General features: G+C 46.9%; 1 protein-coding gene across 1 annotated transcript in view; it reads right to left on the bottom strand.

Moving 5' to 3' along the window:
• CTNND2 (catenin delta 2) overlaps positions 1–15,277 on the bottom strand; it is an 840,020-nt gene that overhangs the window by 142,083 nt on the left and 682,660 nt on the right. Inside the window, exons 12-13 of the mRNA XM_045285280.1 lie at positions 7,616–7,733; positions 21–206 (exon numbers count right to left, since the gene is read on the bottom strand). Of these exons, the coding sequence (XP_045141215.1) occupies positions 21–206; positions 7,616–7,733 (304 nt within the window). The remainder of the gene's footprint in view (positions 1–20; positions 207–7,615; positions 7,734–15,277) is intronic.

The following is a 15,277-nucleotide window of genomic DNA, read 5'->3' as shown; positions in this document are numbered from 1 at the left end:
CCACCGCATGCCTCTGTCACCTGGTCCTGGGATTTCTTTTTCTTCTTCTTCTTGCCCCAACACCCGGAACTCTCTGAGTCCTTGCCGTTGGCCTCGCCACAGAGCAGCCCGTCCAGCTCATCCGTGCCCATGTGCTGTCCCTGAGTCGTCTCTGCTGCCAGCCGGTACGACAGGTTCCTTAAGATGCACACACAGTTCTCCACGGTCTGCGGGGTGAGAAGTGGGGGGTAGGAGGGGGTAAGGGGAGAGAAGGGACAGGGCTCGAGTGAGTATGCAGCAGCCTATCACTTAGTGCACAACTGCATGTACACAGTCATACATGTACATAGTGCACATATACATGCACAGGCATATGCACACACATGCATGCAGTCATCTGTGCACAGATATACACACTACCATGAGGGCAAACCTGCACACAGCCATACATTTATAGCACATACACACATGCTGCAAACATACCCCTGCACACATCACACAACATACACACACATATGTGCATGTACAGGTTTCATAATACATGTACCCATGAGCATAATCTATGTATATGCACACCTCACACACACACACTCATAAACATGTACACAATACAGGCATACACGTGCACACATATACTCACATACACACAAGAACATAAGTGCACAATGCGTGCGTGCACATGCATGCATGCTCATGCAAACATGCACAAACTCATGCAAATGTGCATACACACATATGAACCCACACATTCCTGCACATGTGCACAGAATGCATACATGCATACACATGAACGCACACACGTGCATGTGTGATCGCATACACGGGCACACATATGTGCTGGTGTACATGCACTCCTCTAGATGTGTTCACTACTGAGTTCTAAAGGCTCCCCCCTCCCCAAAGTGGAAAGAACTTAGAGAAGCTTGGAAAGATCTGAGGATCTCTCACTGCCAAAGAGAAACTGATCAACAAGAGCGAGTTCAGGAACATCTACCGCTGTGGAATGCCATGCACCGGTCACACTGGTCAGTGGGGAGCAAGATATAACGACCAGATGGCTTGACTGTCCCTCCACTTACAGACACCCCCTGCTCAGGATGTGGAGCTCAGACCCATGGAGAGGAGGGATAAACCCAGCTCGGAGTCGGGTAAGGGACATCTCTGGGAGGAAAACCGAGCAGGGGTAAGCCGGGTGCTATGGGCACCAGGCCCCTCGCTGTGTCTGTTTCATGGCAGAAGATGCCTGTGCCACCTCTTCTCGCAGCGGAGGGGGTGACAGCAGTGCGGGGCACACGTAGATGCCCTGGGTCTGGGACTCATGGCTGTGGGACTCAGGATAAAAACTCTTAGCCTCTCTAGGACTCCGTTTTCTTCTCTACAGAATGGAGTGATCTAGCAGCAGCTACAGTTTAGGAAGGTTGTGAGGATCCGGTGAGTTAACCACATACAGCTGTGTGGTAGACAGTATGATTTCCCTTCCCAAAGGGTTGTGAGTGGGTCCCAGGACTGTGAACGCCTGATGCTGCAAGGTAAAGGGGTTCAGGTGGCAGATGGACGACATAGCGAGATGAGGAGGCGAGCCTAGACTCTCAGGAGGGCCCAGGGTAAGCAGTCACAGGGTCCTTTTAAGTGGGAGGGAGAGGCAGGAGATCAGTGACAGAGCTCTACAAAGTGAGAAGGGCCATGGGATGGGAGGTGATATGTATCAATGTGGCAAGGCGGTGATTCTCAGCGGTCTGTTAGACAGGATGTAATCACTTTCCATTTGGTGTTCTGATAATCCATTGAAAGGGGCGTTTCCCTGGGGGGGTGGCCTGCCCCTAGCATATAGATGGATATTCTTGCAAGACCCCCACATCCCCACCCTCTCTCTACCCTGCACTCTTCTCACCTCCTGACCTGTGGATTTTGGAACTAAGCCTGTGAAAGCCTTCAGCCTACTGCCTGACCTGCATGTTTGGGATTCATCAGCTCCTGCATCTGCTTGAGCCAGCAAAGGCTTCCAACCTGTTGCCTGATTTGGGATATGACAGCACTTATAATTGTGTGCGCCCCTTTCTCGCTCTCTGGTCTGCCACAGATGAGGAGAGCACATGGTGCACGGAAACCAGGGGAGAAGGGTCTCCTCCCACTTTGGGAGGGGCAGTGTCGTGGCGGTCTCTAGCATGTGACCCCAAATGAGGCTACTCAGGTTGGAGTGGGCTGTTTGGTGGGCTGCTGGTTCCAATCTCTCCCGCAACCTTTCCAACATCCTTAAAATGTAAGCAATATTATGATCTCCACTTGACAGAGGAGGAAACTGAGGCACAGAGGGGCACTGTGTTTCTGCATCCCCACTGGAGAACTCAGGGCAGTGATAACAGTATTAGTCTCACAGGGCCACCTATGAGATTAAAGGACTTCAAGAGTCAGGTCTCAGGTGAGTGCCCAACACCAGAGGGCTTCAAAAAGGGTGTGGAAAAATTCCAATTTATTTTCGTTCCAGTTTCCCATGAATTTTTTGAAGTCATTACCTAATAGGTGCTTAAAAATTATTTGACAGCCCCATCAGAACTAAAGTTGGGAATTCTGGAAATGACCAGCTGCAGAGAGGGGTGAGCACAGTTTTGCCTGTGGGTGAAATACAGTGTCACCTGTGTTTATTGATCAAGTTCTACTGGAATACAGCCATATGGCTGCTTCCGTGGGCAGAGCTGAATGCACGTGAGAGAGGCTCTCTGGCCGACAGTGGCTACTATCAGGCCCTTCACTGAAAAACATGCTGACGCTCAGCTTCGGAGCAAAACCGACTTTGTGATGTTTGTTCTCATCTGTGGACCTACAGGAAAAGCTAAAAGCAATCAAACAACAATACTTTTATAGATTTAGGCCAAATAATGATGGAAGACATGGCAGTTTGAAGTCTCCTGGTGGTACAAACACCTAAGTGCTTGGCTGCCAACTCGGATGGTGGAGTTCAAGTACAACTGTAACTATCTACTTGCTGGCAATTTTTTTTAACTTTTATTTTAAAAATCATACCTTGACTTTTTTTTTCTTTTCTTTTTCATAGGCATGAACCATGCGGCGGTCAGGTAGGCTGGTGCCCATTTTCAGAGGAAGAAAAACAGCCAAACTCACTATCCCTGAGTCCGTTCTGGCTCATGGGGGGCCTATAGGGCAGAGGAGACATGCCCCTGGGGGCCTTCTGAGGCTGTAAACCTTTAGGAGAGCAGACAGCCCCACCTTTCTTCTCTGGAGCAGCTGGTGGAGTCGAACTGCTGACTTTGTGGTTTGCAGTCAAACTCGTAACCTGTTAGGCCACCAGGGCTCCTTTGAAATTGATAGTAAATAGCAGTTGAACAGATGTAAACTTTACTGATTGGCACTGATAGGATGATGACAATGTTCATGATTGGAATCCACTGGTACTCAAAAAAGGTCATTGTATAGGGGCTTGTGCTATGTGGATGGAATCCTAATATTTGGGGGGGGGGATGGGTTGGGGGCAGGTAGCCTTCTACCTTTAGTAACCCAGGGAGGCTATCAGGGCTCCACAAAGTCCAAAACAAAGGGCACCTCATTTGAGGCTGTACACCTGCTCGGATGTGCTGGGCAGGGACTGGAGCCACAGGGCTGAAGGCAAGACCTGGATTGGAAGCTAGCTGTCAGGGATCGGAGCTCACTCATGGTCCCCTCCCAGAACTGGAATTGAGTAACAGGAAGCGAATTTCCTCGACTTGATTACTGAGAGTTTGCAAACCAGCGAGGAAAGCCTGTTCTCAGGACACATTTCTGGAATCTTCTCCATCCTAGACCTCTGTTAGATCCTCCAGGCTTCCTGGGCTGCTAATCCCTTAGCTTTCAGTCAACGTGATCGTCCATTTCAAGCATCAGAAAGGCGGGAAAATACAGGGTGACTGAAGCATGAAAGAGAGGAATGGTTATGACATGAGTCAGAACGACGCTGAAGTCGGCTCAAATGGATTTTTCTTACATCAAAGCCTTGGGAGCGGGAAGAAAAAGTTCCTTCTTCCCCAGCTGTTCATCTCTTAACAAACAGCTAGGGAACGCGTTTGAGTTTCCACTGAAGTGCTTCATCTGCTTGTGGTGGGGAGACTGATTTGGGGAGAGGGAGAGGAAGTGGGGAGCGGGGAGGAGGAGAAAGAAGAGGCTGGAGAGAAGTTGGTTGGGGAGACACAGGATTTGAACTGTCCCCTCCCATTAAGCTTCCTGGACCTTTGCAGTTGGTCTTGGTTTGGGAAGACTACCAGTTTGAGGGCTCTTCTCTACTGGGCTTGGGGGAGGGGAGAAGGCAAGCCAAAAGGAGCCTCCACCCTTCCTTGGGACCCCAGCAGAAGGCGATGGCAGCTGTCAACGGTGCTGCTCTCAGTTCCTCTTGGTCAACAGGGTCAAATACAGACTCTGTATTTTCTATTAGGAAGGGTTAATTGAAAAGTCTGTGTGGAGAGCTCTGCCATATGGTCGCCATTCAACAAACTGTCCCAATAATGGGAGCCGAGCAGGGAGAGCTTCCACGGAATCGGGGCTCTTTGATTCACTCACTTCACTGGCCTTAAAGAGAATGTGTACTCATTTTCTGTCCCCAGCCTGTCATTGGGAAAAGCTCAGCAATGGCCGGGCAGAGGGCTGAGTGGAAAATGGCAGTGCTATAATAATACGTCAAAACTCAGTAGCACACTCTGGCCAATGAAGCACTGAGCAATCTGTCACACTGGATCCTTGGGAGAGCCTTGGCATTCCTCTATCATTACCCTCCCTGTCACTGAGTTGAGGCCACTGGTGCAGACACCTATGACCAGTGCTATCCTCCCTCCATGCTCAGTGTCCTTTCAACTCTACCGGGAATAGCTGGGTCTTCTATGTAATGCCTGCCCTGAATATCCCGGAACACTGTGTTGGCTCCCCTGGGCACCCTGTGGTGAGCCCATGCGTGTCCAGAGTAGGACGGTGGCGAATTTCAGTAGCTGGTTGTGAAAAGCAGGTCTCTAGGGGAGTGAGGTGCCTCTGAGCAGACTTGATTCTCTACCCTGTGGATCGGCAGCTGAGCATGCTCACTGTTCACAGCATCCAGGGAGCTCTCCAACCCTAAGGCATTCCAGTGACTTCCAGTTTGTTCTTTGAATGAAAATATGGACATCAAAAGAGATGAACCCTGCCTACCCCCAGGTCTCCTATGAGTGCTTGGAGCCTGGCTATCCGTTTTGGTCCTGGACCTCTTTGCCTGAAGATGGGAGAGAACACAAGTCTGGGTGGTAGGAGCGCTCAGCAAACGGAGAGGCTGTCAACTCATATTTGATTGTCTTCTGTAAGGCCCAGCTCAGACTAAAACTCTTTTTGTATCTATCTGTCTGTTATCTAGTACTACTATAACAGAAATACCGCAGTGGATGGCTTTAACTAGTATATAAGTGTATTCTCTCAGTTTAGGAGGCTAGATGTCTGAACGCAGGGAGCCAGTTACAGGGGAAGGTTTCACCCTGTCAGCTCTGGGAGAAGGTCTTTGACTTCATTCTACCCTTGAGTCTAGGAGTGAGTAGCTTGGGAAATCCCAGGTCTTGTTAACCAGCTCTTCTTTCTTGGAGGTAGGAAGCCCCTCTGGTATCTGCTACCTTGTGTAATCTCTTTAATATCGCAAAAGAGGTTGACCCAAGAAAAGTCCTGTAGACTGTATCCTGCCTCATCAACCTACTTGTCATTAATCCTGCCTGACTAACATCACAGATCCTAAGATTTAGAATACCTAGGGTAATTACGAAGCTCACAAAGGGATCTGCGAAGTATGGCCTAGTCAAGATGACTCGTAATTGGTGGAGGGGGATGGAGGGGAGAGCACAATTCCATCCACGACACCATCTTAGCAAGAGACTCAGAATCCCAGTGCCTCCATCTGTATTATAATCTCAGAATACTAAGAACCTCACCACTCTGGCTTCTGTGCGTCTGCTTCTATAGCTCTCTTTTAAATTATGTGTCTAACCCACTAACAGACTTCTATAAATACTCAAGACATCTCGACTGGACACTTTCATCAAAACTTAATTTTCCTGTCAGTGATATGAAATATCTACAGTGACCAAGAAAGTCATTTACAAATGAGGAATGCTTCCATCACTGGTCCATGATATCTGGTTTTTGGAATAGATAATAAGTAGCAAATAAATGGACCCAAGCTTGACTGAGTGGTAATGATAAGATAATGACAGTACTTGGAATACCCTGGTGCTCAAAGGCCGGTTGCTTATGGGCCTGTGATACGTGGATGGAATCCCCGTCTTGGCGGTTGGTAGGGCTGTAACTTCAGTACTTCTCTAAGTCTCCCAGGAGCTCGGATGTGTCATCAGGGTAGACATATGCTGTGCACATCCATCCCCACAGCCAACTACAAATGGGATGCATGGCATCACTCCTATGTGTTCTCTCTCGGACTTTACAAATGAACTCCATTCTATCCTAGTCCTCATTAGGGGAGTGGGTTCCACATTCACATCTTCTAAGTCAGGGTTCTTAATCTGAGAAGCACATCAAGCCAACTGCTGAGCCTGACATAGACACTCAGATTCCGAAGGGCTGAGATGGGGCAGGTGCAGGTAAGCATTGGCCATCCTACCATTATTTTCATTGCAGAGTTGGAGACCATGGGGTTACAGCAGTGCTTCTCCATCAGAGCCAGTTTTGCTCCTCAAAGGGCATGTGGCAATGAGGGCATTTTTGATGGTCATGGCTGGGGAGGGGATGCCCCTGACATCTAGTGGGAAGAGGCCAGGGTTGTAGCTACGCATCCTACAATGCCTGGGACAGCATCCTGCAATGAATACTCTTCGGCCCCAAATGTCAACAGTGCCACTCTTGGAAAAGTCTGTGTTGAAGAATCACATAAAGGACTTTAAACAGATTGGTAAAGTCTGCATTTATCTCAGGACATTAGGAAATGACTATTGACATGTTTATTGACAGGGCAGATTTAAGATGGAGAGAAGGAATCAAGCAAAACAGCTCAAACACTGGAAAAGTACCCCTGGTACTCTGTGGGCCATGAACTACAGCCTGGAAGAGAAGACAGAACACTTGATTTTCACAGCCGCACTTAGACGGTGCCAGCCTTCGGACATGGCAGTTGATCCATTAACTGGTGGTTTTAAGAAAGAAAGAAAGAGAGAGAGAGAGAAAGAAACTGACTTATTAGACTATTGGCTCTCCGCACTCTCAGGTAGTATGAACATCTCTCTTCCTTTGGGACGTGGATTCTGTAAAATAAAAACTAGAGACTGGAGGGGAACAGGGTATGCCGATGTTTCTGCCCTGCCTGGAAAACATCTGTGGTTTTAATAGCTTCAGATGAAGGATTACTCACTACAAAAGAGAAGATGGAGCATTACCTCCCTAATGCTGGGCTGTGATGAGCAGTCCTACTGCCATGTATGGAATGCATGCAAACAAACCTGGCATAAAAGGAAAGCACCAGGGGGCGCCTCCCTGAAATGTCCATCATTTTGTAATCCCATTCTCCCCAGATCTCTTAGAAGCCCCTGTATTAAGTCCCACATGGGCTCTCCCTTGCTGTTACCCAGGCTAGCTCATCCACTGGGCCCCCAATGCTGTAGCATCCTCACTCCAGGCAAATGCAGTCACAAACCTTGCTGTCGATCTCGCTGCTCCCCAGAGCAGACTGAATCACGTACAACAGCGCATCTGTGAGTCCATCACACTCCCGCATCCTCCGGCGGGCCTCCTCTCCGGCCGAACTCACGTTCCTGCAAAGCAAAAGGGCATATGGGCAGTCAGCAGCCATTACCATCAGAGCCTGCCTCCAGGCTCCTGCCCCTCCAAAGTCTGCAAGACAGACACACTCGTCTGTTTGTTCCTGACGGTGTATCAAGTGCCCAGTGCTAAGGCACAGGCTGGTTTCGACAAAGACTTCCTAGAAGCGATAAGCCATGGGGAATCCTGAATGAGAACAGAGTTGCCACCGCATATGGATGGCTTTCAACAATGCCTCCCGATATGGGAAGCCCAGGGTCACCCTCTCAGAATTCCCCAACACCCAGAGTGCAGAATCCTGACTGAGAAGACAACTGGGGGTCAGGTGGGTGGCTCTAACAGATACCTGCGGTTAAAAACAAAACAAAACAAAACCAAACCACCCTAAAAACCAAACTCACTGCCATCCGGTCAAGTGGGACTCATGGCAACCCTGCAGGACAGGGTAGAACTTCCCCTGTGGGTTTCTGAGACTGCCGCTCTTCACGGGAGCAGAACGCCTGGTCTTTCTGAGACCTGTGGTTGACCATTCCTCTACTGTTGATAGGAAGCCTGCATCCTCTGCATCTCCAGAGGGGCATGGAGACCTCCGGGGTACTCCCTGCCCAGACTGTAGCTCTGGCGCATCACTGGAGGGAGAGCAAGCAGCATTCCCAATACAGCGTGGTTGCTGTGTCGGACAAGGTTGGGAGATCATCCCCGAGCTTTGAGGGTCTCCTCTTTTACAATCGAATGGAGGATCAGAAGCTTTCTGATTCAAAGGACTGTGCTTCTTGGAGAAGTTGGAACCCTTTTTCAAAGAGAGAAGTTTTCAACTTACTGAGTTAGTTTACAGATCTGAGATTTGCCGACCTGGTGAAACGGGATCCCTACCACAAACCATGGATAAAAAAGGAGCTCAAGATAGAATAAAGACCGAAATATGCACCCTAGAACTATGAGGATCATCTATGAAGAACTAGGGGCAAACCCAAGGGCCCTAATACAAGGCATACATGCATCGCCACACACAATGACAATGATCCACACTCCAGAAGACAAGCTAGAGGCCTGGAGTCTATTAGGCAGGTGTCCCAAGCTCTGCCCAGTACTGACACACGTGGGCCACTACGTCTTTCTCCCACGGAGCAGCCAGTAGGTTCAAATCGACAACCTTTGGGTGAGTCTCCAAGCACTTGACCACCAGGGCCACAGACACCTGGCAGGGCCCTCCCTGTTCATTGAGGATGCTGGCTTCAGCCTGGCAGGCCATGTTGGCTGGAATAAACTAGCGATCACCCACAACAGAATGGCCTAGATATATATAAAGGGGCTTCAGAAAGTTGGTGAAAAAATTCCACTCTATTTTTTAATTCCATTTCTTCCCACAAACATTTTTTTGTTTGTTGGAAACTAGCCCATGTGCTTGGAAAGCATTGAAGCCAGGTTCAATGTTACAGTTCTGGGTTTCCCAGACACTCGGGCTAGTGTATCCATTTGACAGGAAGGAAACTGGAGGGCTTGCAAAGCTGTGAATTCTCTCTCTCTTTGGGGCTCCATTCTCTGCCCCCTCCCTTTATTTTGCGGAGTAGAGCGCACGTGGCAGCGGCACACAAAACAGACTTCCCTGGCCCGGCTGATCAGAATTGTGATGGAAGCCCAGTCAACCTGCCACCCACACCGTGCGTGTGGTCCTTTCTTACTTTTTCCTCCCTGCACTAGCTCTCTCCCTTCCTGCCCCCTCCCCTAAGGCCTCACCACAGACTTCAAAACCTGTGACTTTTTGTGTAAAAACACAGTTCTTAGTTTTTTTCTTTCTAATGAGGGTGTCATGAAGTATTTGTCTTTATGAGATTGACTAACTTTAGTGACTACAATGCCTTCCAAATTCTTCCTGGTCATGAGGTATTTGGCAATTTCATTACTGCTATTTTGGAGATGCATAATATTTTATCGTATGTCTATAACAGAGTTTATGTATCCATTCCTCCACAGACAGGCTCTTGGGTTCTCTTCTTCGTTGCTGTTGTAGAAAGCACTGTGATAAACATGGTCATGAATGCATCTGTTCATATTTTCTTCTATATTTCTTTGGGGTATATATATACCCAGTAACCTATTTGAAGTCTGGCACGGGTGAGGAACATTGAAAGGTATCATGGACTGCCAGAAGGACACACAAACCTGTCTTGGGAGAATTATAGACAGAATGCTCCTTAGAAGCAAGGGTGGCAATATTTGTCCCACCTCCTTTGGACAAGCTGTAAGGGAAGTCCAGTCCTTGGAAAAGGACCTCATGGCTGGTAAAAGTAGAGGGGCAGCAAAAAAGAGGACGCCCCTCGACAAGATGGATTGACACAGGGACAGCAACAATGGGTTCAAATATGGGTATAATTGTGAGGCTGGTCTGGGCAGTGTTTTGTTCTGTCTGTTGTACATAGGGTCACAACTGGCTCTCTGGAACTAAATAACAACAGGAGCAACAACATACCCAGTAGAGGGACTGCAGGCACCAGGACAATTTTGCAGCCCCTTTGTACTCCCACTGTGTTGTCACCACATCCCTACACTGCTCCCTTGCTGTCCTTCATTCGGTTTTACAGGTGAGAGCATCGAGGTTGGGAGAGGGTGTGTGAAGCCACAGAGGGAGGAAGTAGAGGGACGGGAACAATCCCAAGTCTGTGAACGAGGGGAGAGCCAGGGCAGAAGAGAGGGAAGAGCGGTCCGGTAGAAGACAGGTGGACAATGCTTTTATAAATTAAAACACAATCCAACCGACCTAATGGTAAGATGGCTCTTTTCTTTTTTGCCTTGGTATCTCTCTCACAAGTTCTACAGACCATGTTTGAAGAGCCTCTATTGGCCTTTTGATGCCACACTGGGAAAGGTTATGCAATTCAAATGAGCATTGTTGACATTTACTGATCTTTCTGCTTTTGAAAAATAAACAAAATTTCTCAGTTCCTCAGGTAATAAAACTGGGAAAACATTGACAGCATTTTTGTGTAGTCTTACAATTTCCACATTGGGTGGCCAACCTTCCTTTCTACCAGGGTCTTGGGGGAGAAGGTGCAGCAACTTTCTGCCAGGGAAAAAGGAGACATCTGAGGAGTCACCAGACTTAGAGGGGCAGCCTTGGTACAAGAGCAATTGTGGTCCATTGCTCCTTGAAATGATTTTTTACTCAGCTGAGCTCTGAAGGTTTGTCACAAATTCCTGGTCGACCTCATTGCCCAAAGGATGGTGGGTGGCAACATAAGATGTTTCAAAGATTGAGACTCTGCCTTTGATGAGACTCTCAATGGAGACTTGAGGGGGGTTGACTTTAGAGAGTGTAAAGGTCTGTGTGGCTGGCCCTAAGTCCAACTACATGGATCCCGCCCCCCACTCCCCCACACCAGAAGAATGCACTGCAGAGGACAGCACTGAAGCTACAGCTCAGGAAGAGGGACACATCTGATCAGAGCACACGGGAACAAATGAAGAGGGAAGGAGAGAGAGTGGAACACATCCTGGCCCACCAAACCCCGAGGATGATATTCCTGCTCAGAGCACCCAATGCACAGAGAGGACCATAGGGCCGGCTCCACTATGAGACAAGATGTCCCTCACTGACCCATAGTATTACAAGGATAACACTGGAGGCTCAGTGTGGGAATTGTGCCCAATTAGACCCCACCACACAGGGGCAAAACACTAAGGGTGTGCAACAGAGCAGCAAGGGGAGCAAAGTAATGAAGTCCCCTGGGAAACCAAAAAGAGACTTTGGGGCCAGGGCATGGCACCCCATCAGACTTGACCAGAAAACATGTCTAAAGGTCAACAAACAGACCTGGAACTCTATATAGGCTTTTCATTTTTTGTAGTTGTTTTTTTGTTGTTATTGTTGTTGTTTTTTGGGTTTATTTTGTTGTCTTGTTTTGCTTTGCTTTATTTTTGTGCTTATTATTGTCTCTGCATGTCTATCTAGATAAGATAAGCGGTATAAACAATCCAGGGGATAAAACAATGGGACCTATGGTTCTGGGGGTACATGGGAGAGGGAGAGGTGGGGGAGGAGGGGTTGGAAGTGGGTGTTAACAAACCCAGGGACAAGGGAACAACAAGTGATCTAAAATCGACGAGGGCACAGGAGGCCTGGTATGGCTTGATCAAAGGCAATGTAACCGAGAGGAATTACTGAAACCCAAATGAAGGCCTAACATGATAGTGGGACAAGAGGCAAGTAAAAGGAAATAGAAGAAAGAACTGGGAGACAAGTGGCATTTATAGATGTAAAGGCATGTACATATGTAAATATATTTATATATAAAGACAGGGAAATAGATCTGTGTACTATAGTTATATGTTAAGTATCAAGGTAGCAGGCGGTCATTGGGCCTCTACTCAAGTACTCCCTCATTAAACTGGCATTTCGTGATGCTCACATTCCCGACAAGATCGCTGAAGACAAAATGAGTGCATAAGCAAACGTGGTGAAGAAAGCTGATGGAGCCCGGCTACCAAAAGATATACCATTTGGAGTCTTAAGGGCTTGAAGACAAACAAGTGGTCATCTAGCTGAAAAGCAACAAAGCCCACATGGAAGAAGTACACCAGCTTGTGTGATCTTGAGGTGTCGATGGAATCAGGTATCAGTCATCAAAGACCCAGAACAAAAAATTCTATCAAAGTGAATGAAGGGGAGTGCAGAGTGGAGACCCAAAGCCCATCTGTAGACAATTGGACATTCCCTTACAGAAGGGTCACAAGTAAGAGACAAGCCAGTCCGGTACAGTAAAGCAGTGATAAAACATACAACTTTCCTCTAGTTCTTTAATGCCTCCCTCCCCCAACCTCCACTATCATAATCCCAATTCTACCTTAGAAATCCAGCTAGACCAGAGCATGTACATGGGTACAGTTAAGAGCTGGAAACACAGGGACTCCAGGACAGATAAGCACCTCAGGGCCAATAACGAGAGTGGCAATACCAGGAGGGTAAGGGTAAGGTTGGGCGGGGGGGAATGATCACAATGATCTACACATAACCTCCTCCCTGGGGGATGGGCAACAGAAAAGTTGCCCTGGGTGAAGGGAGACATCGATTGGTGTAAGACACGGAAAAATAATAATTTATAAATTATGAAGAGTTTAGGAGGCAGGGGAAAGAATGAGGAGCTGATACCAAGAGCTCAAGTAGAAAGAAAATGTTTTGAAAATGATGATGGCAACAAATGTTCAAATGTGCTTGACACAATGGATGCATGTATGTGTTGTGATACGAGCGGTATGAACCCCCAATAAAATGATTTTAAAAAACAGTGTATTGTTCATGTACATTATGGTCAGAAATGCCCTTCACACCATGCCCTGGTTGATGGTAGGTCTATTTTTCTCTATGTGCCCTTATGATGGGGGTAGGCTTCTTCCTGATTCACAAACCAGACAAATCAATCGGCCACACATTCATGAGGACCAGTGTCTGGCTCCAGCTCACCAGGAGGGCATAAAAGCTATGGACAACATTTTGTACATTATAAGTGCATGATATTCATCTTAGCATTATTTTTCCTTATTCTAATTTCTGTTCTAGATTGTTTTGAAGCTATGGTTTTAGAGGCAAAGATGGAGAGACTTGGTCTTACATATTTTGGACATGTTGTCAGTAGCGACCGCTCCCTGGAGAAGGGCATCATGCTTGGTACAGTAGATGGGTACCAGAAGAGAGGAAGGCCCTCTTGCAACCGTGGATTCAAGTATAAGAACAATTGCGAGGAATGCACAGGAACAGATGGGTGGTGTTTTGTTTTCACGTACACAGGGTCACTATGAGTCAAAATCTACTCAATGGCACCTTAACAACAACAACATCTTAAAATGCCTAAGACCAAAAAACCAAACTCACTACCATTGAGTGGATGCTGACTCTTAGCAATCCTATAGGACAGGGTAGAACTGCCCCTGTGAGTTTCTGAGCCTGGCCTTTTTTAAGGGACTAGAAACCCCTGCCTTTCTCTGGTGGAGCGGCTGGTGCCTTGGAATGGCTGAGCCTGCAGTTAGTAACCCAAGGAGTAATCACTATGCTACCAGGATATTGAGAAGTGAGGGAAAGGTATGGATGGTGAAGGAAAGTGACTATATACACACATGCACATACATACACTTGCACATGCAAGGTATACACATTCCTGTGCTAGAGGACAAGGAGTTATCAGAGTATCTGCAGGTATAACAAGGGTCAATATATATAAAATATTTACAAGCAGACTGACATATGTCCATATCTCTTTGTCAATGCCCACCAGTATTCTAAAGGAGCCCTGGTGGTTCAATGGATTATACTCTGGGCTGCTAACTGGCTGCCTTGTGGGGGGAAGATGAGGCTGTCTGCTCCTGTAGAGACTGACAGTCTCGGAATCCTGGGGAGCAGTTCTACTCTCTCTTCCAGGGGTGCTGAGAGTTTAAACGGACCCCATGGCAGTGTGTTTCCATTGGTCTTTGGTGATTAGTGTCCTACAGGACTTTGGGGCCAGGTTCACATTTTTAATCACCGTCTCTTGAATGAGCAGATATATATCTTAAGCATGAATTTAGTATTTACTTTAGATGAGAGTCCAGAGCTTCCTTTTCCTTGGTCTTTCCCCTAAATACAAGACCTCCACTTTCAATTATGATTTTTCAGCGCTCTCTCGCTCTGTGTGTGCATGTGTGCATGTGTATGTGTGCTTTTGAGTTTTGATGACTAGGTTGAGGAGACGATGTCAGTTGTGATTAAAACTATTTTAGCACATTAACAGCAGGTCACAAAGCTTTAAAGCATCATGGATCTACCAAAGCTCAAAGTTCAGTCTCAATATATTTATGTACACATCTACAATGAAATTTAACTGCAAGCTCCAATTTTGAAAAAAAGTTTAAAAAAAAATACAATGACCTGTATGGATCACAGAGCAGTTACTTTCAATCCTGATCCTAAATGAGCATGTCTGTGATGAGCTAATATCCAATGTATAAAGCTATGCCCCTCGCTGCATTTAACACATCTCTTGCCCATCTTGAGGGAGATGTTTTCCATGTCTAGTTAGACATTTGCACCATAACATTCTGGAATACACTTTTGAAGAGAATTGGTAAAAAGCACAGAGATTTATATCATACCTAGTCTTTAGAAACCATCGTTATAATCTTGAACGATATATCAATTGATATATCGTTCAAGAGTATAATGATGTTGAAATTGGAAGTGTTCACTTCATGTGGATGCTAAAAGATTTTTTTCCCCTAGTGGATAAAGTACTACACCATTCATTTTTACATTTTCTAATTAAACACACCAGTCTCTTTTATCCAAATGTAACTAGTCAGGCAGCTTTACTTCCTGAATCTACAGTGCTGGCTGATGTCATAGGGCCTCCCTTATTTACTATGCTTATTTCAAACAAATTTGAATCTCAGAGTCCTGAGTGACTTACCTGGTGGGTTCAAGGGAACAACTACAATATTTTACACAAGCCACCTAGTTCTGCTTTGAGTAGGAGATCAAATCAGAGAGAAAACCTAGGAGTGAGATGTTATG

This window comes from Echinops telfairi, unplaced genomic scaffold (genome assembly GCF_000313985.2).
Source record: "Echinops telfairi isolate 266 unplaced genomic scaffold, ASM31398v2 ScPeMD7_7469;HRSCAF=8507_1, whole genome shotgun sequence".
NCBI lineage: Eukaryota > Metazoa > Chordata > Mammalia > Afrosoricida > Tenrecidae > Echinops > Echinops telfairi.
Note: the sequence above shows the minus strand (reverse complement) of the source record. Positions and strands in the feature narration are given on the sequence as shown.